Source organism: Carassius gibelio, chromosome A5, assembly GCF_023724105.1.
Source record: "Carassius gibelio isolate Cgi1373 ecotype wild population from Czech Republic chromosome A5, carGib1.2-hapl.c, whole genome shotgun sequence".
In the NCBI taxonomy this organism is placed as follows: domain Eukaryota; kingdom Metazoa; phylum Chordata; class Actinopteri; order Cypriniformes; family Cyprinidae; genus Carassius; species Carassius gibelio.
The window spans coordinates 26,831,577-26,855,521 of NC_068375.1; the positions used below are offsets into that span (position 1 = coordinate 26,831,577).

The 23,945-nt window shown below is 37.6% G+C and overlaps 1 protein-coding gene and 1 pseudogene across 1 annotated transcript; both read right to left on the reverse strand.

The window, feature by feature from the left end:
- Positions 1 to 434: 434 nt before the first annotated feature.
- On the reverse strand, positions 435 to 4,581 carry LOC128014981 (putative PDZ domain-containing protein PDZK1P1; annotated as a pseudogene).
- A 2,171-nt stretch (positions 4,582 to 6,752) lies between these two features.
- LOC128008016 (ATP-binding cassette sub-family G member 4-like) lies at positions 6,753 to 23,557 on the reverse strand. The gene is made up of 15 exons (XM_052592850.1): positions 22,878 to 23,557; positions 19,439 to 19,676; positions 13,119 to 13,236; positions 12,871 to 13,003; positions 12,542 to 12,592; positions 12,267 to 12,412; positions 12,014 to 12,137; positions 11,780 to 11,894; positions 10,887 to 11,032; positions 10,699 to 10,797; positions 10,444 to 10,612; positions 10,121 to 10,221; positions 9,728 to 9,886; positions 9,524 to 9,642; positions 6,753 to 9,432 (listed from the first exon to the last, which is right to left on the reverse strand). The coding sequence occupies exons 2-15, from the start codon at positions 19,665 to 19,667 to the stop codon at positions 9,207 to 9,209; spliced, it is 1,935 nt and encodes a 644-aa protein (XP_052448810.1). The 5' UTR covers positions 19,668 to 19,676; positions 22,878 to 23,557; the 3' UTR covers positions 6,753 to 9,206.
- Positions 23,558 to 23,945: the final 388 nt, after the last annotated feature.

The window sequence follows — 23,945 nt, forward strand, 5'->3', positions numbered from 1 at the left end:
AACAGGACTGGCCTGTGTCATAGGAGGCACAGGCAGTTAGGGCTTGAGAGCTTCACCTTGCAGCTCAGCTCCTTCTTTACCACGACAGACAGGTACATCAACCGCATCACTGCAGAAGCTGCACCTATCCGCCTGTCAATCTCCCGTTCCATCCTTCCCTCACTCGTTTACAAGACGCCAAGATACTTGAACACCTCCACTTTATTTTTCATTTGTAATATTAATTTATTACAATATTACAGTCTATTTTAATACATATGACCCCATTGTAAAGATATTTAAGATCAGAATTATTTCTGTTCATTTTTGGTTTCCTGTTATTTTTCCTGTATTTTTACATCCAGAGACATAACTCTGAATGTTTAAGACTATTTGGAAGGGAATGTTCCCATGGTTTAGTCAATACAGGTCAGAGAAATGAGCTGCCCAGGATACTATTTAAACATCAAAGCACTGATCTTATTGACATGATCACACCATTCATCAGTCTTCAGTATTAGTGGTTCAGCAGCACTTGAAAAGTTTTCCTCTACCTATAACAAATACATGAACTTATATTAATAAAGTGCATGTGATGATGCTTTGCGTATCAGTTTTGAAAACATTTGGTTTGTGTGATACAGGCTAATCACATTTAATGCAATTAGCTAACTAGTTAGCTAAATATACATTATTGAGCACTTCAGAGACTGGTGCTAGTTTATTCACAGTGATTGGCTTCCCATTTTATTTCAGCCAGTCATAACCTTTCTGATCTACCATTTAAAAAAAGAGTGTCTCCTCCTCTTTCCACATGTAAGATCACATCCTCCACAGACTCTTTCTCCACATTCTGTGCATTCACCTCCATCACCACATCACCCTCAGGAGACCTAAAGTCTGTAATGGGCCTGCTCCTGCTCACTGTCATTATAAAAGGAAAGTTTGTTGTTCATATTTACATGCAATGATATATATATTTTACTTTTATTGTATCGAAGTGTTATTAATAGTGTTCAAAAATTTCTAACAGATGACACCCTGGATATAATATTCAGTCCACTATGTGTCCTAAGGCTGATTTTCCAAGCGTTCTGTGAAGTATCCCCACTGATGAGTAAGTCCAGAACAAAGCTTCATTGTTATCCAGTCCTAACCTCTGAAGTCAGTATCGTCTAAAGGCTGATTTGGCAGTGAATGGGCTTCATTGTACCTGGCTGATGAAGGTGCCAGGTTTCAGATGGACGCAAGCCAAATTGAAGCCCAAACCGGCAGAGACCCTTTCAAGAATAACTCAAGAAGCTCAACAGGGGGCACTGCAGGCTTCAGAATCTTTGGGATGTCCTTTGGCTCCTCAGGGCTACCAGATGTAACATCCTCACAGAACAGCAAGGGAGACAGGCCCAACTGAGACAATAAGTAGTATTTGACATTTAACAGAAAAACAGTAAAACAGGCATAAGCAGCAAAAGAATATACATTTTGATCAATTCATCCTTTTATTCAATATTATTCATCCTTTTATACTGAATTATCAATGTGTCTAAACGTGATTCTTCAGTTAGGGGAATTAAAAAACCAAACATCAGTTTGTAGCTATAGGGTAGATCTATTCATTTAATATTGATTTGTGTACAGTTTTTTTTCTGTAACAAAGAATTGCTGTCACCAGTACTGCTGTCCTTAAGATTGCATAGAGCATCTTAAAGAACAATTCCATTTTTAGAAAATAAAATATTTATTTATGATGTAAATGAGAAGTAAGGTATTAATATATCATTTTTTTAAAAAAGTGTTATTACGAAATGGGTTAGATATTGAGAACAATTTTTTTTTGTAGTTTTGTGTGTTCACGTTGTGTGTATGTGTGTGTGTGTGTGTGTGTGTTCACTGCTGTGTGTGTGCACTTTGGATGGGTTAAATGCAGAGCACAAATTCTGAGTATGGGTCACCATACTTAGCTATATGTTCCATCAATTTCCCTTTCTTAACTATTGAGAAATCAATTTTAAAAGGTCCAAAGTGCCCTTAACTGCAAAGAATCTCCCCCATATTAGTATTTAATTGCTCACTCTGTATAGTCATCTTAGTGTAAATGTCTAGGCTCTGAGGTGGCATATTTGTGATGGTGACCTGCTGTCCACTCTGTCTGATTTTGCTGATGACTTCATTATGACTCAGTGACTCTGTGGATTGTCTTCAAGAAGCATCTCATCTTATTTAACACTTCCCAGTTCAGCAGGGCTGCCATTATCCACCTGTCTCACCATATGGACGGTAAATCCAAACATAAATATAGACTGCATTTGATCCATTTGAGTGGCTGTATGCCAGAGTATGAATTAGCATATCATAGTGTGTGGCTGCCTCTCACCAGTGCATCCTGCTCCAGTCTTCTCCTGCTTGATCAGGAAGCCATATCCTTCCGGTCCCAATACCAGATGCAGTCTGTGAGGTCGATACGATACGGTATGTTCTCTACATCAGCCATGGCTGGGAGAATGGGCATTTTCCTAAAGACATTACTCTTCTCACTGTCAGTGTCAAACACCAGCACCAGCAGCATGCCGCTGCACATCTTTACCTGGAAATATCATCACTTGAGATGAAAGTACAACATAACACCATAAAAGATGGAAATGATGAGTTTGACACAGCAGACTGTTAATTAGTTAATTGTAAGTTACCTTACGATATACATAAAAAATAAAAAACTGTAAATGATTTAACATTGCACTATACAATAATTTTATTGTAAAATGTAGTAAAAGGATATTCCCAGAAGTCACATGACACATCGCATTATTTATATATTAATTTATTTATTTATTATCAGTAACATACTTATTACTTTATGATGTTTTTTGTTACATTTTCTTTTATTTAGTTCATGTTTATTGCATTATTCTAGTTTTGCGTGTTATCCTGATGTTGTTTTGTCTATGTACGTATGATAGTGTACCATTTATTCATGAGTACTGGCCATGTTTTAGGGACAGGCTACCTACAATGAACCCTGATTCATCATGTGGCTGTCTAATTTATCACTTATATTTTTATGGTAGTTATTAGTACAGTATTAAGATAAAAAGCAGATTTTGGTCATTCGGATAGAGTATATAATGGTATACTGGCATTTAATTACTTTATGAAATATGTGGTTCAGCTGTAAAACATGCAGGTACCAATATGCCATCCTGTAACATCGGAAACGTTGTTACTATAATTCTATCTACAACAAGTCCATGCTTACCATTTTACTGATAGCAGAGTCTGTGAGTTCAGAGGCCATGGCACCAATCCCCTTTCTCCTGCTTTCTCTGCAGCACCTCCTTTCACTGGACTTACTGTGAATTTGTCATTCTCATCTACATCACAGAGAAAACAGAAATTGCACACCTTACATCCAGCCTCCCTTCTCTTTAAAAGACCATTACAAACAAACAGCATTACAAAAAAAGATTGATTTTGAAGACATTTATTTTGTATGAATCTATGAGCATACTGTAGTTCTTACCTTCCAGCAGCTGTATGTTGAGGCCCAGGCCAGGTGCATCCCTTGTGATGTGGCAGAGACGAGGAGGTCTTCATCACTCCCCATGGCTAGCTTTAGCCAGCTCTCTGAGGTCACGACCCTCAGACACAGCCAGCATGTAGGCCTTTTCATCTAACAGCAGGAAGTAGAGTTGGGATCCACTCACTTGAATCTTACGGGCCACCTGAGAGTGAGCCACACCCAGTGAATCCAGCTGCCTGATATGTGACCCTGCTGCCCTTTTCCAAGCCAAATTTTCTCCATCTTCCCCCTTCAGCACACACACACTGAGTAACTGCTTTGACACAGGTTCTGTGAAAGTCAAAGTTAAATGACAAACTATACACTTTACCGCATATTATTAACTGTCACTATCTGTCACTCTGATAATAAAATAATCCTACGCTATACACCCTGAGATTTGCATGTTTGTGGTTCTCTAATGTTGGTTAATGGCCACATGAGATGTAAATAAATTATTTATTTATTTAGTTAGCTATGGATTTATTTTAGTCTTTATTTTAATTAATTATTTTTAGATTTCTTTATTTTATGATTAAAGTAATTATTAGCTTTTCATTCTCCCCTACAGTTCCCTCACAAATCCCCAGGGGTTTGAGAAATCCCACTGTAGTTTCCAATTGTGGTGTAAAAAAAAAAAAAACAAAGAAAGAAAGAAAAATTATACAAATAAATTATAAAAAATACAGTTAAAATGGTTGAAATCCTTAATAATTCCAATGAAGCAGATAACACTAATAATAATAATAAAAAAATAAAAATTTCACTAACCTGTATCATCTGCAATCACCATGGCTGGATTGTCTATTCCCTCCTTGGGATTGAAGGTAAACCTTAGAATATAAGAACAGGTTAAGGAATTAGTTTTTACCCTTTGAGGAGTTCTGTACACAACAGCCAATGAGTGCAGTACTATAAACAAGTCAATATACACTCCTCAGAGGTACTTCATTGACAGTATGTAATTTGTCCTCAAGCAATCATAAATGAACAGAACCCATGGCCTTGAGTTCACACAAACACTCAACCACTGACGGAGTGACCATGATTTACTATCAGCCTAATAGTCAAAACATTGTATTTTCCATTCAAAATTAAATCTAAAAAAATATATCCATTTAGGATTATCCATGAACAATCAGGTACACTATAGAATTTTTTGTTTGTTTGTTTTGCATAAATTCCAATCAAACTATCCTCAAACCTTTTTTTTCTCCTACATTTTTAGAATTAAAGATTTAACAATGAGCATCAGTCTTCAGATTTAATTAAAGTAAATGGATGAAAAAAGCATATAGTACAGTACTTCAAAACAGTGAGGAAAAGCAAAAAGCTGAGCTGTTTCTTTGTCTCCTAACAGAGTCGGTGGAAGATGTAAATCTCAGGAACACATTGAGCTGATATACATCTCTCATGTGTTCTATGTCCTGCTTCAATTTTAATGGTTAATCTGATTGAGTGCTCACAAAAAGGGGCATTTTGTTCCTAACCCCTGGGTGTAAAACCCACACAGAGTCATTCTGTCTGTAAATCTCACACCTGCACAGGGAGTGAACACAACAACATCTCTCACAAAACTTTACTGTATGTTTCTATTGCGAGGACTAATCACTGACTTTTGCAATTGCTTAAGAACAAAATTTTTTATATACATTTTTGTCTTAGTAATATAAAACACAGGAGATGGAAGGCATATGAGGGGAAGGAAGATGAAAGGTAGGTCGAAGAAAAGACTCAATAGTTCTCCAGAGCTGTCAATATGTCACCTCTCTGAAGGACACAGTGCTAACCTGCTAATTGCAAATGTGCCATGAAAAGAAAGGATCAGCTAGGATTAAAGATTTTTATCTTTTCTGAGAGAGTGTAATCAGGACAATTAGAAGAATTTTGAAACTAGTGTAATTTGAGATGGGCTAAATGACATTCTGAGACCAACAATTATGCAAAGAATGATACTGAAAGTTCAAAATTGCTGTTTTTAAAGACTTTAATGCTACTTTGAGAGCTCATGTGTGAAAATCCAGCTGTCAGTCACTGATTCCAAAAATGGTTTATGATAACTGAACATTGTACTGATGTTTTGGAATTGTTTAAACATGCTCTGGTGACATATCATTGATTTCATCTAAGGCTGTGTGGCTGTGAGTCAGTTGAAGCTGTGCTGTCAGCTCTTCTTTAAACAATCTTTAACAGTCAGAAGCAGAGCATGCTGAGAACTAGAAGCATTTAGATAACACATGCTACCATATTATTTACTTCAAAGTTTTATCCGTAGAGGTTTTGATTCATAACGACAAATATTTGAAAAAAGTGTAATTTACACTCTAAATATTCAGTGAAATTCAATGTATTCTGTCATCATTTACTCACTCTGGTGTTCCAAACTTGTAATCATTTTTCATAATGCTAATAACCTAGGTATGCTAATACCCCTTTTTTTGGCCAAAAATATAATGGAAGTGCCAATCAAAACTGTTTTGTTACCAGCATTCTTCAGAATATCTTCTTTTGTGTTCCACAGAAGAAAGAAAGTCATGCAAGTTTGGAACTACACAAGGGTGAATAAACTACGGCAGAATTTAAATTTTTGGGTGGACAATCCCTTTAAGCAGGCTGTCTGTCTCAAATTAAACTAATTGCAGGGTTAGAAATTCAAATGTAATAAAATCATATTTTCTAAAAAAAAAAAAAAATTTTTTTAAATATGTATAGCCTAGACTACTACAGAGACAGAAATCATTAGGTGTAGGTAATATATAAATGCATTTATTATAATCATTTGAACATGGTTTAGCACACATAGCTTGCATTTTGATGAGGCAAACATAATAATTATGCAGCAAAACTGGGAAGCAAATCGCAGTAACTCTTATTCTCTGCACATCTGTTGTGCAAGCCAAAACCTTGTAGAATGTTTTCATACATAAAACAGAATTAACAAAAGTTATTATTTTTTTTATATCTTGCAAATTGATTCGCACTTTACCTGCTTATCTTTTTTTTATTTTGTAATCTGAGAGAGAACCATCAAATGCTTTTTATTTAAGACATGCATGCTGCGTAACAATGAACGTGATTTTGCTTAAAGAGAAATGAACATGATTAAATATGAGTGTGTGAAATATGATCTCATCCGGGTGACTCTCAAAATCTTCCAGCTAAGACTCCACATACAGAAACCCATATTGAAACATACGAATGACACAGACACGCAAAATGATTTGTATACAATATAGATTTGACAGACGACAACCGGAAATATATCGAACATTCAAGGATTAGATAGGAAATATCACTCACTAGGCACAGAACAATAATACTATTGCTATTAGAAACAGGTATTACCCAACTTTCTACACTAGATGTCTGTGTACCATTAGAAGACAGATTCTTGATGGTAAACATTTCCTTATTCTAAAACTCTCAGATGACTCAAAGGGAAATAGAATATAGAACACTCTTTGTCTAAGCAGCTGCTGATTGGTTTGAATCGAGCAATACTGAATACTGGATTGTTGACTGTTGAGCAGCTAATAGCTTCATTGATCCCTTGCTCTATAGCAGCTCTTCTGAAAATGGAGCTTGTGCTCCGAAAACATTCACAACCAAGAGCTGACCTAGTTTTTTTCCTTGGTATACCATATGGAAAATAAATAAATAAATAATACTTCTTAAAAGCTGTGCGCAAAATATTGGTGGACAGATTGTTCTAGAATAAGAGCAATCATACCTTACAGTACTACGTGTTAAAACTAAATGCTACTGACTTTTTTGAAGGCCAACTTCCTGTCTCAAAGCCTTTATATCACATTTTTACTACTCACAATGCTCACTGTAAACTTGCCCAATTCTAAAACAAAATAAAGATGTTCTAAAATGAACCCACTGCAGATTATTCAATCATTTTGGGAGTCTTTTTTTGGATTAAAACACATGTGCAACATAAATTCCTCAGTCACAGCATCTTGTGTTTTTCTGATTTCAAATTTGGCATGCATTTTCCGGTCACAGCACTGCCTTTTCCAGAATTGCATGTCATATTTACGGATATAAAAATAAAATTAATTACAAACCAACGTCCAGAAAAGTTCTAATAAAACCGCATCAACAAAAATGCATACATGTATTTACAATCTTGCTTAAAGCATTACACATATACTTTTCTTTGTGTATATACTCAGATTATTAGTAGCCTTCATTATATTAGGACATAACACATAGCATGACTCAAAAAGATTTCCAGTTAGTTGTGAAGATGTTTGCATTGCATTGCAGTATTGAATAGCCTGGCTGCTAGAGGGGAGAAGCAGATAGGAGGAAATGTGCATATAGATGCCATCAATAGATATATCCATCCAGAAAAGCACACCACACCACTGAAGAGGGCATAAAGTGTTCATCCAGCATCTCTCTCCAGGTATATGATTGTTTCACTTGCAACTGACCACAAATGTTCTGACATCCCAGATTGAGTGTCCAGGGAACAGTCGCAAAAGAAGTAGAAAGGAACAGGTCAGTGACTCCTATTTAGACAGTAACGGATGTTTGCATGAGATGTTCGATAGGATTAGGATTGCAAATGAGTTTCTGACATTTGATATGTGTTGTTTTTGGCTAAACGCAGTCAATTCAGTGGTGCTGTGTTATTAGCCAATTCACATTGAGTTCTACATATTTTGGTCACTGGTGTTGTACTGTACAAGTTCAAGATTTGATCCCTCCTGATGAAAAAGAGAGAGCAAAAGCCCACAAACTATTGTCTGTTTCTCTCTCAGGATACCCCAAAGGCAGTTGTCAGAGAATTAAAGGTAGATGTATACCTCCAAAATGCCTAAATGTTTGTCAAGCAAGGTATTCCAGTTGTCCCTTTGAGAAAAAAAAGGTAGGCAGTTCACATCAAGGGCACTTGCTGCAGCATTCCTCAAATGGTTAGATTTAGGTTGATGTTGATGCTTTGCCCAGAATTGCCTTGAGCGATCATAAAAGTCTTACTATTCAGCAGGTCGCAGAAGATACTATTCTCTTTGATCTCTGTGTATTGTGGGAAGACAAAAAATGGAACTGAAGATACGCTGGTTGGACGATTCATTCTTATAATCTGTAATATACTGAACGCCTCACACACAGTTCTCGCTTCTGCTGCTTGCATGTCCTAAAGTGCCCCAAGCATGCAGTGCACTCTCCTCCGAAACACATTTTGATGACATTCTCAACATTCTTTAGTCTGAACGAATTAACAGTGAGACAACAGTGTGATGATAATTCAGTTATGACATCAACAGACTCGCATGTTGCCTGTTGGCCAATCCACATGCTGTTGGGAGCAGTTTTTGGATTGTGATTGTAAATATTGTAAAAACAGTCCTGTCAGCAGACTCATGCTTCAACGTTCAGTCAAGGGTAAAATGCATTTACACTGTTACTGCATGGAATACATTCAAAATTGAAAACAAAATAAAACAAACAATTTAACATTTTTTACTATTCTATACTTAGAGATTCAAAAATATTTTTCAAGTAACAAAAACTGAGGATAAATGCTGCACTGCCAAACAATGGCCCCATAATCAATGTGCATTGGTTTCTGTGTCCAATGCAAATAGATTATGTGCATTTATCAGAGTTTATGTGTATGTGAAATTAAATGTATGTCTGATGATGAGTTTTGGCCCTAACGTTCTGACTTGACTTTATAACGTAGAACTAGGTAAGTGGCAAGTCTCAGAACGAAGAAGAAGACCCCCAGAACTATGAAGTCCACGTAGAGTTTAGCATCCTCCACATCCAGCAGCTGCAGCACCTCCACTGGTTTCTGGAACTTGCACACCACACCGGGACACTCCAGCTCTGAGCGGTTCATGCCATAGATGGAGAGGATCACGCCCTCAAAACCATACCTGCAGAGGAAGACATCAGTGTGTGAGTGTGAGTTTTCTGTGTGCAATGATTGCCTGTTTAGGACTGTCAGTGTTATGGTTCTTGACGCACCTGACATATGACAGATAGGAGCTCCACTGAAGGTATTTGGGGATAGTGTCAAAGTTGACAAAGAAGCCCGAGAACAGAAGGACTGGGATGGCAGACACTGGACCTACAAATGTGGCAACCTGAAATTATGAAAAAAAAGAGTATTTGTGTACAATATAGATTTGACAGACTGTTTTACAGTATTTTAGTTTGAAGTCCTCCTACCTGTAGTGAGGTGGATGCAGCTCCAATGAGAAGCCCCAGGGACTGAGCCACTAGGGCAGTGCAGGTGGACAGGGCCATAAAGAGCAGATATCTGCCTGCCTCTGGAGGCTGCTCTGTCATCCAGTACACTATACTGCAGTACATTATTGGGCAAATTATCTGGAAAAGAGAGAGGAGCACTCATATTCTGACATTTGGATTCTACCTGGGGCAAATGGAATGATTTGAAAAATGGGACAGAAACAGCAAATCATTAGTTGACATGTCCCCTGTACATTTAGAAATGCTTGTCCCCTAACATGCCAACCTTGCAAGTCCTTCCAATCAGTTCGAACAGTGGCTCCTCCCTTAGATTTAACATTATAACATGTAAAGACAAAGAAACAGAAGTACCTGGAATGGAATGTCAGCCATGGTCTTGGCCAGGTAATATGCCTTTAGACTGTACCAGTAATTAAGATGCTCCCTTATAAACACAGGCATCTCCAATGGAACTGCAAGGGAAATACATCACTGCATCAGTGCCTAATTCAATCCGCTCCACTGATTCTGTAAAGACCATAACTCTCAATCAAACCATATGGGTGCTTCTAATCCACCACAAACCAAAAAAAGATTTGGTAATCACTCATGTCAAATCTATTTTCCATGCTCATAAAGAATCAAGCACGCACAACCAAACACACACACACACACACAGAGAGAGAATGCCTTACATGTCAGGACGGTGGGCATGAGTGCAGCAAACATGAGAAACAGCATGGAGAAAAACAGGAAGCCAGTGTTGTTGAACACTTTGCTGGCATCATTCCCAATGTTTAGGTACAGCAGACCAATCAGCACACCAATACACAGGTGTGACATCACTCTCAGGTGTGTTAATACCTGAACACAGACATCGTTTTGTCATTGCATTTCTTTAGCCTTTAATATATTAGGCACCACCAATCACAATAGATGGCAATTCTTACCATGTCCCTGCATATAGTGATGAAGGTTCTCTTGAAGAGGATGCAGAACTGTGTGAGGGAACTGGTGGCAAAAGTGTGTTTCTCAATGTAGCCTGAATCCTGTATGAATACACATACAAATTGAGGTGTGTGGGTCAGAGACTGGTAAACAGACAGATATTGTGTGTGAGAGTGTGTCCATTACTCACGTTGTAACACTGGGAGGGACAGGATGTGGTGCCGTCGTTCTTGTCAATGGAGTTCTTCTTTACCTCATCTGAGCACAGGCCTCCCTGAACCGCCTCGAAAAGAACAGGGTTCAGATCACCGTACTCTCCTGAGGCAACCTCGATTACTGTCAGCAGAGAGACAGCAGAACTCATACACATGCTGAATGGCTGATTAATAAACAAGAGGAGCCAAAGAGAATTATGACGTCTTTGAAAGCACTCTATCGTATAACATATATGATTACTAAAATTACTCAAAAATACATTTACAAATGTAAAATTACAAAAGTTTGGGTCATTATGATTAATTCATATTTTTGAAAGAATACTCTTATGCCTATCAAGGCTGCATTTATGCAGTCAATATTATTACAATTTAAAATCACAATGTTTATTTTTATTTTAATATATTTATTAGATGGCAATAAGAATTTTCAGCAGTAATCACTCTAGTCTTTAGTGTCACATGATCCTTCAGAAATCATACTAATATGACTAATAAACATTTATTATTGTCAATATTGAAAACAGCTTTGTCACTTAATATTTCTGTGGAAACCATTACATTAAAATAGACTTTTTATAACAATGCCTTTACTGTCATTTTTCATCAATTCACAGGTAATTGATGAAAAATGACAGTAAAGGCATTGTTATAAAAAGTCTATTTTAATGTAATGGTTTTCACAGAAATATTAAGTGACTAAGCTGTTTTCTTGCTAAAAAAAACCCTACTAATTCCTCAAAATTCATTCATTATTCCACATTTATATGTTATGTCTCTCTCTCTCTCTCACACACACACACACGCACGCATGCACACACACACACACACACACACTCACACACACACAAATACACAGTAGACCTACTAAAGTCTGCAGGATTGTGGTACGTGGGGCAGTGGAGTCCAAGGTTTTTCAGGTAAGGGATAAGGTGTGGGACTGTCCCCTTATATATACACTGACCTTGACTCAGGATATAAAGCTACAAAGAAGAACAAACTGAGTATTAAACAAGAACATGAACACATCAACATCCTCACACACTTTTAAATCAAAACATATTTTCTCAGAACAATATAATTTTAGAATACAGCAATTTACTTTGTCAAACATTTCAAACAGTTTAGCACTGGGCTGGTGGATGGTACAGATGATGGTTCTGCCTCCCTGAGCCAGAGATTTCATCAAGGACACCACCTGGAAACAGGACGCGCTGTCTAGACCACTAACATACAGAAACAAACACAAATGCCCGTTTGGGGATATTAAATGGAAATGTTCCGTAAAGGAGAAATATTACCACAAACATCAAACGAATTAGGAATAAGGCTGAATGTGATACAGCTTTGGGCACCTGGTGGGTTCATCAAAAAACATGACAGGTGGGTTGTTGACCAGCTCCAGAGCAATGGCCAACCGCTTACACTGGCCACCCGACAGAGAAATGGTGCGAGTGTGAGCGCACTCCTGCAGTCCTAATGCTGTGAGGATCTCATTCACCTGTCACACGTTATATCATAATTTAGATTTTTTTTATTATTATTATAATAAACACAATGATAATTTATAACTTCCTAACATAACACAGATCATCTGAACATACAGTAAAGTGATACCACAAAAACTTACCAGTTCTTTTTTCACTTCCATGTTTTCATTAAGTTTAAGGTTAGCTGAAACCTAAACAAAAAAGAAAGATTACATTAAATAAGGGATAATGTACAATCTTCTTTTTCTGTCATTCACAGAATTATGTTGTGATAATTACCAAATAACTGTATATAAATTATTGAAGTCGAAATTATTGTATAATTTGAGAGAGTTTAGTGATCATTATGCAAAAGTTTGTCCACAGATGGCAGCAACTGACCAATCAGAATCAAGTATTCTAGAGTGCCGCCTACTGATCAATAACATATGATACAAAAATTATTATGCACACACAGACACACACACACCATCATTGCCTCTCGTGTTGAAAGGTTTGGCAGTAGCATGTCATCTTGCATTATGTAACATGACATTTTTCTGAAGGTGCGGAGGTCACGGGGTCGCCCGTTTACCAGGATCTGACCTTTCATGCCTGTCTCTCTGCAGAAAGAAAGGATGAGGGACAGAAGTTTATAAAAAGAAAGGCTAGAAAGTGATAAACAGGAACAAATTCTGGAATATTTCTTCTTCATGCATACAGTACATGCACTTTTACCTGTAACCAGCAAGAATGTTCATGAGAGTGGACTTGCCGGCCCCTGAGGGTCCCATGATTCCGATGAGTTCACGACAGCAGAATTTTCCAGACAGACACTTCAGAAGGGCCTTAAATCCTGCACACAGCATTTTGGGCACATCGTTTTCAATACAGTTAGAGTTACTAGCTGCCACATTAAATTCATGACAGAGTAAGTTGGCATCAAACAAATACAGACTTGATAAAACACAGCAGTATGATAATATACATACAATAATATTTGATAGAACTCCAGTGAAGTACTTTGTACTCAAAATACTTTCATTTGAAAAAAAAAGAACAAAATCATTCAATTAAACACATTATGTGACAAAAATAACATTGAACAATGCAATAACTTGCATCAATAACCAGATACACCACAGACTAGTAAAAATCTCAAATTGAATTTAAATGGTTACACTTCATTTTAAGGACCAGTTCTCACTATTAGCTAGCTTCTTATTAGCATGCATATTACTAACATACTGCCCATTTCTTAGTAAGTATAAAGCACATATGAATGCTTTATTCAACATGACTATATTTTAGATCCCTTAATCCACCCCATACCTAAACTTTATAACTACCTTCCCAGTTCAAAGACCCCCTTGTTATTGGTCCGAATTAATGAATTCTGAGAAAAAAATGTATCAATTTCCAAAAAAACAGCTAAAAATTCAGCTTTGCCATCACAAATTTATAAATTGTACTTATTTTATAATATATTAAATTAGAAAGCTGTACAAGATTTTAAACTGTAATCATATTTCACAGTATTACTGTTTTTACTGTATTTTTTAATCAAATAAATGCTGCTTTGGTGAGCATAAGAGTCTTTCAAAAATCTAACTGACCACAAATTATATTTACATTTTACTGCTTCAATTTTATGTAGGAGGAAGTTATTTATTGAATATTTAGCAGAACTTCCTACCCCCACAGGGTTACAGTAGTGTCCAGACTCCCTTGGGACCACAGATGCCCACATGAAGATCCCTGGTTTATGTTATGTGTGTTGTCTTCCCCATTTATCTTTGTTGCTTTATATTTCAGTCACAGCTTTGAGTCATTGGTGAAGTACTATGATTGCGCTCTCTCTCTCTCTCTCTCTCTCTCTCTCTCTCATAAAAAAAAATATGCAAGGTAAGTGACAGAATTGAGAAAGAGAAAAAAAAAGTGAATGACAGGGGCAACACCCCACATCGCCCTATAATTTCCTGTATGCTTCTCTGCAAACCAATGATCTGTGGCATGCATGAGTATTAAATGCTGATAACTCATCCACAGATGATATGCCCTGCATCCTGTAACTAATAATTCATCTTTAGATTTTGCTACATGCTGACGATGTGTAACCTGACCATCAATCTGATCATGCATTCATCCTCTTCTCCATCTGTAGCATGAGTTAAAAACAAGCAGCACTGCTTGAGATCATTTACATGGGCCTGCACTATAGTATAAACTGAACTGGGATCAGCCTGAGAGTGCTCTTGGAAAGCTTAAACACATTTAATCAATATGCATCCATGCAGTTTGTGGTTATGTGCTGAAAAGGAAGAAGGCAGTCATCTGCTAGCAATATATTATCTTGTGTTAGAAATGTACAGTCCTACACATTGTTAAGAGCAAAAATCAGTATTTATTATTATTTACAAAATTTCCTAATTAAAAAAATAAGTTGCTATGAAGCCCCACACATGACAGACAGAAAAATACATATCGTGACCACAGATTAAAGACATAATTTTAGGTAAATCTTGGCCACAATGTAAAAAAAATCATTAAAATATACGGTAAAAAAAAGGCAGCTGTGGTTGCTAGAATTATACCGTAAAAAATATGGTAACACCGTTTAAGGTTTAACGGTTTTCACCTTACATTTACAGTTTTAATACCATCATTTAACTGATATAATATTAATATAACAACTTACTGAAGTACTGAAATCTGTTTTTGTACCTTTGTAATATAATGGTAACCACCAAAAGCAGGTGGTGATAAGAAAGTCATGTGAAGAAACAAAGCCCATCACAAGCAGCTTTTAAATAATAAGATACATAGAAGGTGCACAGTGTCATTTACACAAACACTAATCACCATCATGGTGAGACTCATTAAACTGAAATATGCAGCAAACATTGATTTAATAACGCTATATGTAACATACCACCCTAATAAACATAACAGATAAGAAAAAATAATAATAAGAAAGAAAAATATTTATTTCAAAGAAAAAAACTTCAAATTCAAACTAAATTTGAGATGCAACTCAGAGAATTCTGGGAACAGGAAATTACTGTTAATCATTTAACAGGTTTGTACTGTAGGATTTTCCAAGTTTTTTACCATTAAAATCACAGTCATTTTTTGCAGTGCATGTTGTTATTTTTTAATTTTTATTATTAGTTTAAATTTAGTTGATTCTTTGTTAAACTGTTTAAACTAAAATGAGGGAACAAATTAGTACAAGAAGGCAACAATTGACCTAAAACAAGTAAATATATGAATTTGTGGGAATAAATTATTGATTTGTGGCCAACATATCTTGTTTTTTGCCCAAATGGTTACCCTGCCTATGATGTTAAGCGTGAGTGTGAAGTGACAGAATGAGACAATTGTCAGTATAACATAAAAATGCATGACAAAACTTTTCTGAATAATTTGCTCATATTTGCAAACTGATGTTGCAAATTAATAACTGTTGCATTGGTGTACAAACCGCAGGCTATAAGAGTATTAATAACTGAAACACTGAATCAACTGTACAGTGATGGAATTCTCCTGTACAAATTACACCCTCAAGCAAGAGTACAAAATCCCATATTCTGCATTAGAACTATCAAGTAAACAGTTTGAAGGTGTAATATGTGTAAAATGATTGTGTTTAATTCAAACTGGATAAAATATCTGGTGCAGTACAAAAGTGCCTTTGGGTTAATTAGCTGCTATTAAAGTACAGAGACAGTCTCTCTGAAGATCCACAAAAAACCATGTTCAAAAGCATAACAGTCACAGAGCAGATTATTAACAGCCCTGTGCATTACCCATAACTCTAACTTTACCACTGGGCTTATTGCAAATGCACTGGTATTGTATAACATCTGTGGAAGCCATCTATGCTACTTCCCACAGATCAAGGCAACCATCCAAAATGCAGAATGTTTATGACTCAAAGTGTTTCAAAAAGCAGCGAGAGAGGAGGCACAGAACAAAGAATAAGAAATTGCAGGAAGATAGAAAATATTAAATATGACAGGTGAACAAGCGTCCAGAGGGAGAGAAAAAATTTAGAGAGAGAGGCCAGAGGTAATACAGAAAAGCAAAAACAACAGAGACGGATCAATAATGATGAGAGGGGGGAAAAAAGAGCAGAGGAGCTGTATGACATCAAAAAGAGGAAGGTTAAATGGCAGGAAGGCCACAAACAGCTTGTATTCATCCATCAAAAATGAAACCATCAGCCTGCATACATAACTATTAATCTATCTTCTCTGACTGCACTCACATACATTATCATTCAGAGCTTGTGGAAGTACTTATAGAGGAACAACACGTCCTTCACAATTAAATCTCCCACATGCGTACATGTTATATGGACTGCACAGCAATGAAATAGTGAGGAATACAGGATAAACCAGGATCACCATGTAAAAGCAAGCAAATACATATGCCTTTGCAGTATTTTAAAATGATCAATGCTAATACATAACCTACACATGAAAGAGCTTGTTTCTCAAAAGATGGAACACCAGAGGGACTGTATAATGAAGTATGAGATAATAATGAAAGAATGACATAGTAATGTATGTGGTGCTAACTTAGGAACAGCATTATGAGGTACACCATTTGAACATAAGAACATATATAAGTGTCAGGAGTGGCTTGCTCTCAGTGTCATAGAGATCACTACTGTATGATTCACCCTCTTCCATTTACTAATGTGTGCAACTGTGAGACCTTATGATACATCTGTCGTGCATGTGTGCTTGGTTTGTGCCGTGTGTGTGTGTGTGTGTGTGTGTGTGTGTGTGTGTGTGTGAATAAGTATCTATTTGTGGGTGGAGCTCAGCATGCTGGAGGTCAATAAACTATAGAAGCTGGTGTGCATGCAGTAACCATCTTTCACCAGCATTAACAGCACTGCACCAGCTTCTTCTAGCTGCTTTCTAGATAAAATACATGGAGCAGAGAGAAAGGGAGAAAGACAGGAGAAGGCAAAGACATTATGAGATTTCTCTGGTCCCATGAGCTAGTAAAATAGAAAAAACAGTTACATAAACCCAAAATACACCCAGAGCTCCCTAAGAGCATTTAAGCACAAATAACTTCTCCTGCAATCAAACATTTTTCCTCCAATGGTCCTTTGCTATATCTTAAAATTCTGCAAAGTTCTCCATGTACTGTAATTTCCCAAGATGTGTCAACTGAGCTCGTATGACATTAATAGATATATTAGTGCTGATAGCCAGCTCTAGCTCTTATCTTATCTATCGCTTAGCAAAAAAACACAATGTACTGTCAGGGTTCTCCCCTGATTGTTCTGTCTGTCTTGTCTTTGTTTAATGTGTTTTATTTAATGTTGTGTTCTATGTCTTTGTGTCTGCCATGTGCTCCTCTCATCCAGCCTCCTTGTTTCCAGTTAACAGACCCATTTGTTTAGTTTAGTCTTAGTTTGTCTGAGTGTTGTCACTTGTTCCTCGTGTTCACCATTTCCTTTATATTGTGCTTTCTTTCCCTCATGTTTTGCCAGTTTGCTATACATTCTGCTGCTGTGTTCTTCCTTGTGGCTTTTAGACTGCAGTTCTACCTGCTAATTCTGGTCTTGTTTTGTACTGTCCCCGTGTGTCCTTCATGTAGTTCTGTTTTCTTCTCTAATGTTCTTTGCTTTATCTTTAGTTAGAGACCATGAGTGTTTAGGCTCTTATGCTAAGTGTCCCTGTCAGACCTTCACTGCTATCCACCGATCTCGCTCTGCCCTGCCATTACTGCTCACTGCTCTACTGTCATTGGGCTGGACTCAGCAGTCACTCTCTCAGCCTGCCTGTCTCTGAGCCTCATCCCTGCTTATTGTTTGGACTCATTATCCATTATCACTCATTTTGTGTTTGAGTGTGAGTTAGCATTCGTGTGTGGGCTGATTTCATCCTGGGCAGGTTTAGCTAGGCTAGGCAGGAGACAGCTGAGTAGTGTGCCGTCTGGGGATGTGAATTATTTACTTTATCTTAAGACTGCTGAGAGCAGCACTGTACAGTCCAGGACACAGGATGGTGTTAATAGTGTTATGCCTGTGTATATGTGTCCTTGTGCATACATACGTGTGTTTGTGTGTTGTGAGTTTGGAGTGATAAGAGATTAGGTATAGCTATCCCATCAGTATTGCAAAAAAAACCTCGGCAGGGTCATAATGACACTAATGGGACTACTAACCAAAAAAAAAAAAAAAAGGAGGATATTAAATATTAATCGGAGTTAAAATGATTTTATAACCGTACCTGTACATTATATAAAAGCGTACTCTTAGAAATCAATCCACAAACTAGCAACAAGAAAAACACTGCAACAGTATTACAATAAAATTATGTTTTATGTTATATTTATTGACTTTTTATGACTTGATTGGGAAAGGACAGTAGAGAGCTGAGAGGAAAGCAGTGGGTTGAGAGAGGGGAATCAGAGTCGGGCTGTTGCGAACACAGTTGGTCTGTATGTCGGCACACTAACTAATTGGTGCCAATTAACTACAATAAAATTCTTTAAAGGCCATTTTGCAATTACAGTTGAGATATAACTGAGATGCAACTTGGCACAAAATCCACGGTGTGAAAGTAGCACAGTTTTATTTTCCGGATGCCATGGACGTATGAGAGCAGCAATCGACAAATCAAATTTGAGTATCCCAGAGACCCATGTGGTATATTTAATTTATTAACAGTATCTTGATTTCTGACATTATGAATGTTTAGTCACAGACAGCCACATAAATAAGTTGCTGTCAGTGCAGTGTTTATGTTTGATTTGTTGCATCATTTAAGTTCCTGCTTTTGGTAGTTTATCATGCAGTAAATCACTGGATCACCTTTGTACCCATAGGCAGTAAAAGGAAAATAATTGCTAATGTATTGATTTCTGACACAACAGAAATATCACAGGTTCATTTTGTAAACTACTACTACATGGAAAAAAAACAAAAATTATATCAATTCTATAATCACTTATTTTCAGTTATGCTTCCAAATTGAAGTTTCATCCTACTGTAATCACCACATGCTTCATCATGAGGATTCATGTATTACCTCGCCTCCTCCAACAGGGGCCCTCACGGATGGTGTAGGAGATCTCTGTAAACTCCAAGTCCACTGCTGAACGCCGAGGCAGGTGGGAAAACCTCTGTGCCTCTGTGATATGGTTCTCCACCTTCTTCAGGTGGGTCAGCATGGCAGCATCTGGAGGGGCGCTCCCTGCACGCTTGGTCTCCTCCATGGGAATGGAAACAGACCCCGGCTCCAAGGGCTTCGCAGCCATACCAAGAGCCTAGGAAATGTGGGGGGATGCAAAAATTAGAAAATGGTTATAATGTGTAATAATGGAACATTTGTACAGAAGCATAGGAATTGCAAAACTACTATCTGCAATCAAATCTACCTCAATGCAATCAGTTCACACATACACACACTTGCATGGGAGAATATGTCTTTGATAAGCGGTGTGTAATTTCATGCTCCTGTTTGAGTCAGTGATACATATGTGAGGTTGTGCTAGAGCTCAGAGAAAAGGAGGAACAGAGAGGTAACAAAATCATTCTGCCTTTTGAAATAAACTCATGGTATGAATCATGGTAGTCATCATTTTGTACGAACATTGATTCATTCTAAGCATATTACATTCTGTTTTAATTAGGTTTTTAAGTTAGGTCAGTTGATTACCATTAGGACACTAACTATAGGGGCCTAATGATTGGAAGGTCAGACTTTTAACCCAAAGGATGCTGATTCGAGCCTCAGTACCGGCAGGGATTGTAGGTGGGGGGTGGGGGTGGGGGGGTGAACAGTGCTGTCTTCCACCTTCAATACCATGACTAAAGTGAGACCCTTGAGGAAGGCACCGAGCCCCCAACTGCTCCAGGTGTGAGTTCACAGTGTGTGTTCCCTACTTACTGCTGTGTATGTGCACTTGGATGGGATTCTTAGTACAAATTCTTAGTATGGGACGCCACACGTCACCTCACTTTTAGTTTAAACTATATTACCCCCAGACCATCTAGAAAGATGTTGTTTTGAGAATAAAATAAGTTAGAAAGGGAGCATCTGCTCAGAGTTATGCATTTGGAGACAATAGAGTAATTACCCTTGTAGCCTATGGAATTTGATGCCAGCATTTGAAGCTTTGATGGAAACCTTTTTTGCACTTTTGCGGGGGAAGCTCTCAACAAACAAGCTGACAAGAATACAGCTGATCAATGGATCGAGCATCTCTTTTATTAGTATTGCTGTAGCTTTTGATAGAAATGCAGAGCTTTCCTGAATCTGTGCTTTGTTTTATTAATATTTATGTAATCTAGTATGATTATTATAGAATTATGCTCTAATTTTAATGAAAGCTCTGACAGATTTTATTGGATTCTCACATTTTCCTGCTGGATGTGGAAGGCTGAGGTTGTAATTCCAGAGCTGTTGTGAGGAGTAAAGATCTGGTTACAGCCTGACAACAGTATAGTGCTGATTCACATTTTCTTTCTGAGTGTCACAGAATATGAAAAATGCCACACACAGACACACACACACACACACACACAAAAATGCCACACACAGACACACACACACACACACACACACACAGTGTACACAAATATAGTGCATGCTAAAATATAGTGAATAATACAGAGAGAAAAAAAAGCAAGTAAAATTTTTTGAATACAGAAGGCAATTACAGATCAAACATACGCACACAAATAGAAGTGAAGTGAAAGTGAAATTCAGCCAAGTATGGTGACCCATACTCAGAATTTGTGCTCTGCATTTAACCCATCCGAAGTGCACACACACAGAGCAGTGAACACACACAGTGGGCAGCTGCAGCAGCACCCGGGGAGCAGTTGGGGGTTTGACGCCTTGCTCAAGGGCACCTAAGTCATGGTATTGAGGGTGGAGAGAGCACTTTACATGCACTCCCCCCACCTACAATTCCTGCCGGTCCAAGGCTCGTACTCACAACCTTTCGATTGCGAGTCCAAGTCGCTAACCGTCAGGCCATGACTTCCCAATATAAGCAATCCGGAGAACCTTTCTGTGAACAATTCTTAAAAGAACCTGTTTTTCTTAGTGTAAAGAACAATTTAATAGTCTAAAGAACCTTTTTGCACAACAGAAAGCTTACACAGATGTTTAAGGTTCTTAAGTATGTTTAAGGAACCAGTTGACAATAAAGAATCTTTATTTTTAAGAGTGTAACTCATTAGTCAACAGTGTACAGACTTTTTAAATGTAGTCATGTCAGCATTTAATTAAAAATCACCACTCAGATTCAATGACACTGACACAGAAAAACACTGCACTGAGCTACAGAGGTACAAACAGTACTGACAGCAATGCAAATGTGGAATCTATATGAGTTATTGTATTTCACGTCAATGAGAATGCACTTAGGCTGCAGAAGCATCTAAACCAGTTCCGGGTGCTGTGCTTGATAGAACCCTGCCTCTCTAAAGAACCAGTGTTTTCACTGTTGCCAGCTAGCAATTTATATGATTAAAGTGCTTGTATGTCAGTATGGCATATTCCATTAAGAAGTGCTCAGTTTGTTGTCCATTATGACTTAAGGCACAAGACCATGGACTGGTGAATCTGAAAAAGCTACATTTCAAATTATACATTTCACTGTGATTGATGGACCTGCACTTGATCCCCAATGTCCCCATTTATATTCAAGTGATTCATCTTCAAGAGAGATGTCCTGAAAATGTTATTTAAAAATTATTTCAATTGGATCTATCCCTAAGCTAGACTGCTGAACTTAACTGGTTTAAGATGGTCTCTGGCCAAACTGCCCAAGTGCCCAAAACACCTCTCAAACTGGAGAATAGTATGACCAGGATGAGAGATATACATTTCTATAAAGTGAGAACTACAATGAGGCATATTACTGATTATGTCACTTATATAGCTCTGTTGACCATATGAAACACTGCCTAGTCTTTATTGATCAGTCAAAGAAAGGCTGTGTTTTTGAGCACTTTATTTCAATCCAGTTTCTGAAAGACCTCATAATTACACATTTATGTATTGGAGCCTCCATTATTGAGCTAATGATAACAGTCAGCTGTTAAACGAGAGAGAAATATATATATATATAATGTGCAGTGTTGAGGATTGAGAAACACGAAAACCCTTTAAAACCCAGTCTGGCTATATGATCTGTCAGAAAAAGGTCATCATCTCCCTTCATTTACTCCACTGCCCAGAACAGATAGGCAGACAGAATACACAATGAGCAGTTATAGTAGGAATATTCGCATATATAAAGAAATGCAAATGAGACAAAAGCTAAAAAGAAACCTTTCACATTCATTAAACGTGTGCTCCACCTAGATATTTTATGGTGAACTGAGTCAGTGTTTAGAATAATACGCATCACATGCCCTGTCAATGACATCACACACATGCAAACCACAGTCTAGTATGTTTATACTGGAGAGCTTCAATAAGTGTTGCAACCAAACTCAGAATAGATACCTACTTTTTTACGCGTTGAGATGATCAAACGTTTCCCTGGCAGTGTGTTTCCTTATTAAAATGTCCAATTCATTCCTTTGAGCTCAAGAGCATCATATGTACACACAGGCTTCAGCAACAGGAGCGGCCCCGCTCTATAGTCCAGATGAGAAAAAAGATGCTCCGTTATACGCCCGATCCAGCTCACCGGTGACGGAGAGGATGCTATCCTCCTTCAGAGAGCCGCTACACGTCACATTCATATCGTTCATTGAAAATATATCGTGACAATTCTTATCCAAAACAAACATAACAATTATGAATAATTAAACAGATGCAGTATCCGTGTTAAACCGGGAGTTTCATTTCGGACAGCTGACAGAAGGGCAAACCGTGACTCGATCATTGCGCATTCACAGTCATCCAGTATGCGTATGGAGGGAGCTGTGTGGAGAAGAGTTGTGCTCGTCCTGCGCGGTCCTCCGGATGCTGCGCCGCAGTGTGATATAGCGCGCAGTGGACAGAGGAGCCCTGGCACGCCTGGCGGTGTGTGGCACTGGGCGTAACTGCTCTCGTCCGGAATAAGCCCGTGTTACTGGAGGACGATCAAAGTAGCAGTGATATATTTGTTACTAACGTTATGATACTTTGTTTGTGTTTGAGGAGTAACATTTTAATAATAACAGCAAAATTCTGAACTGTAAATTGTTCTGGGTAAATGTATGGTTAAATCTGGCAGCTAGTGCTAGAAATGTACCGAGAAAAAAAAAAAAAAAAATGATGATGATGTTAGGAGAAATTTCGGTATAATTTGCGCTGATAACTGTATGAGTAGCCTATAAGCTATAGGCCTAATATTACGACAATATTAAAATCTCTAACTACTTGTAGCCTACAAATAAGAGCAGAGCAGATCTATGTTACCACACAAACACACAAAATAATGACATAAACAATAAATAACATGTTCAAAAATTCAACATAAAACACTTAGGGTGGGGGTTGGTTTGGGTTTTTTTTTTTTGCTGTGCGGAAGTCCAGGCAATATATTCATCACAGTGCTCAGAGTGCACAGTGCACACTTTTTTATTTT

Bases quoted from the DNA above. Each gene is read 5' to 3' on its own strand.
- LOC128008016 (XM_052592850.1), bottom strand. From the start codon at position 19,667: ATGGCTGCGAAGCCCTTGGAGCCGGGGTCTGTTTCCATTCCCATGGAG. The intron at 10,222-10,443 runs GTAAGGCATTCT...TTTCCCTTGCAG, and splicing joins CATGCCCACCGTCCTGACAT to TTCCATTGGAGATGCCTGTG. The intron at 9,433-9,523 runs GTGCGTCAAGAA...CTTCCTCTGCAG, and splicing joins TCCTATCTGTCATATGTCAG to GTATGGTTTTGAGGGCGTGA.